This window comes from Clupea harengus, chromosome 26 (assembly GCF_900700415.2).
Source record: "Clupea harengus chromosome 26, Ch_v2.0.2, whole genome shotgun sequence".
Classification (NCBI taxonomy): domain Eukaryota; kingdom Metazoa; phylum Chordata; class Actinopteri; order Clupeiformes; family Clupeidae; genus Clupea; species Clupea harengus.
The window spans coordinates 8,145,060-8,147,559 of record NC_045177.1 but is presented as its reverse complement, the minus strand read 5'-3'; the positions used below and the strand labels follow the sequence as shown (position 1 = coordinate 8,147,559).

Here is a 2,500-nt window from a genome sequence, read left to right as displayed (position 1 = left end):
GCCACAGTGTTTGGCCATGTCTGTAGTGATACTAAACCATGGATTGCCTATTGTATATAACAATTAATGTATTGCAGATCAGCCTGTGCAATCACTACACTGCAATTCTGATTCAGCAATTCCATTTTGGCCAATACACTTCATCTGGGCGACAGTGGTACAGGAGGTAGAGGAGTCGTTTAGTAATCGCAAGGTTGCTAGTTCGATTCCCCACTCCTCCTTACCAAGTGTGTAAGTGTCCTTGAGCAAGACACTGAACCCCTAACTGCTCCTGATATATAAATGCAGTTTCCTTGTAAGTTGCTTTGGATAAAAGCATCTGCCAAATGTGTAAATGTAAATCTTCATTTCATCTAATGGTTGATCAGAACCCATAACATTGAATGGAAACTGATCTGAGACCAGTGAGCTGCAAAAGTGGCACAGACACTCAGACCCAGGGCAAGTGAGAGCACAGACACTCAAACCCAGGGCAAGTGAGAGCACAGACACTCAAACCCAGGGCAAGTGAGAGCACAGACACTCAAACCCAGGGCAAGTGAGAGCATGAGTGTGTTTACCTGCCAGAACCTGGGGGTGTGAGCAGTGTTGGGAGATGACTGGGTCACTGACACACTCTGAAGATGTGGCCTGCACAGGGGCACAAGGTGAGGTCACTCGAGGTGACGGTCTCTTGAAAGCTACCCATTTGTAAGAACGACAAAAATGGAATAAGTCAAGTCAATACGTGTACGACCAGAAAGTTCACTGCAAGGTTAAAGTATTAACAAAACTAAGTCTTTATTTGTTTTGTTTTCTTTACAAGAATTTGCACACCTTATTCATTAATATCTCCTTCATAATAATATATCCTTCACATATTCTACATTAAATAAATCATTTTATTAAATGTTATGTTTTTTTTATATATTTCAAACTTTTTGAAAGACAAAACAGACCTATATGGGGTGTGTCTTAAACAGAGCTGAAACTGTGACTTGTTATTAACTGACAGACCAACCAAACCATCGAGGCCTAAATAAAGAAACATGAGGCATCGGAATATGGTGTGGTTAATACTGACAGCACAACTGTCATTTTTTTTACTTTCTCTCCACCTACAGATTAAGACAAAGGAAATGGCAAAAACACATCTGGGTATCTGGGTATCTGTGTGTGTGTGTGTGTGTGTGTGTGTGTGTGTGTGTGTGTGTGTGTGTGTGTGTGTGTGTGTGTGTGTGTGAGAGAGAGAGAGTTTGGGTGCGTGTCATTTATGCTGGTGTATCATAAAATCTTTGTTTGCCAAGCAGTAACCTAGACAACCAATGTTCAGTATTACTGTGTCAATGTTTAGGGCAAATAAATAATTGGATGAGCCAAATTTTTCTTCAACTAAATAAGGAGAAAACAGAGATAATTGTTAAGAGATAATTTGGCAGCAAAGTGAAGATAATTAGCATTAATAGACATTTTGACTCCAAACCAAAGACTGAGTTCGAAATCTTGGCATTCTCATAGACTCATATCTCACTCTCACCAGCCAGATCACCCAAACGCAATCCCCAAAACGGCCTTATCATCTTAAACACATAGCCAAAATCAAGGGTCTCGTCATCCAGAAAGACCAACAGAAGCTCATCCATGCTTTTATTTCCAGTATAGTGGACTACTGTAATGGTCTGCCCAAAAAAGACCTTTAAACTGCAGCAGCTCGTTCAAAATGCTGCTGCTCGAGGTTGACCCAGAACCAAGAGAACAGAGCACATCACTCCAGCTCTGAAATCTTTACACTGGCTTCCAGTTAGTTACAGAATATGATACATTCAAAGTGCTGCTATTAGTCTATAAATCACTGAATTAGGCCCTGAATACATCTATATTATGTTTAAAGAATATACACCAATTAGATCCATGCACTCAGGTCAGCTAGTAGATCACAGAGTCCAAGCTAAACAGGATGAAGCAGCATATAGCTGTTCTGCTGCATACAACTGGAACAAACTGGCAGAGGATCTTAGATGGGCCCCAAATTAAGCCAATTCTAAATCCAGGTTAAAAACATTTCACTTCCTGTGCGTATGACTGAGCTCTAAACTCTGTTCTTACTGCGCCTCACTTATTAGTCTTTTATTTACTACTTAACGTACTTTCATTTTAATTCCATAATATATATTATTTATATATATCCATAATATCTTTTCATTTCAATTATTTTCATTATGTATTTTTCACATTGTTTTTTCCCCATGTATGTAAAGCACGTTGAATTGTCTCTGTATGAAATGTGCTACATAAATAAACTTGCCTTGCTGTCCAATTTAGAGAAAAAACCTGATAGCTGATAACAGATTCGCAGAAGCGTCCATATTTGTCATAATTTCTCAGAATGCAGGAAGAGGTGAGGAGGAGGAGAAGGTGACGAGGAGGTGATGAGGAAGAGGAGGGGGTGGTGAGGGTGGAGGAGGTGGGCCTTAGGAGTTGATGTGTTCTGTGATCCAGCTGGTGAATTTGGTGATGCGCG

At 40.1% G+C, this 2,500-nt stretch overlaps 1 protein-coding gene across 1 annotated transcript in view; it reads right to left on the bottom strand.

The window, feature by feature from the left end:
• Positions 1–1,609: 1,609 nt before the first annotated feature.
• The window catches only part of LOC116219758 (transmembrane protease serine 6-like), a gene marked incomplete at its 5' end in the record, with an annotated part of 2,958 nt that continues 2,067 nt past the window's right edge, over positions 1,610–2,500 (bottom strand). Inside the window, one exon of the mRNA XM_031563573.2 lies at positions 1,610–2,500. This exon is cut by the window's right edge and continues 118 nt beyond it. Within this exon, the coding sequence (XP_031419433.2) occupies positions 2,451–2,500 (50 nt within the window).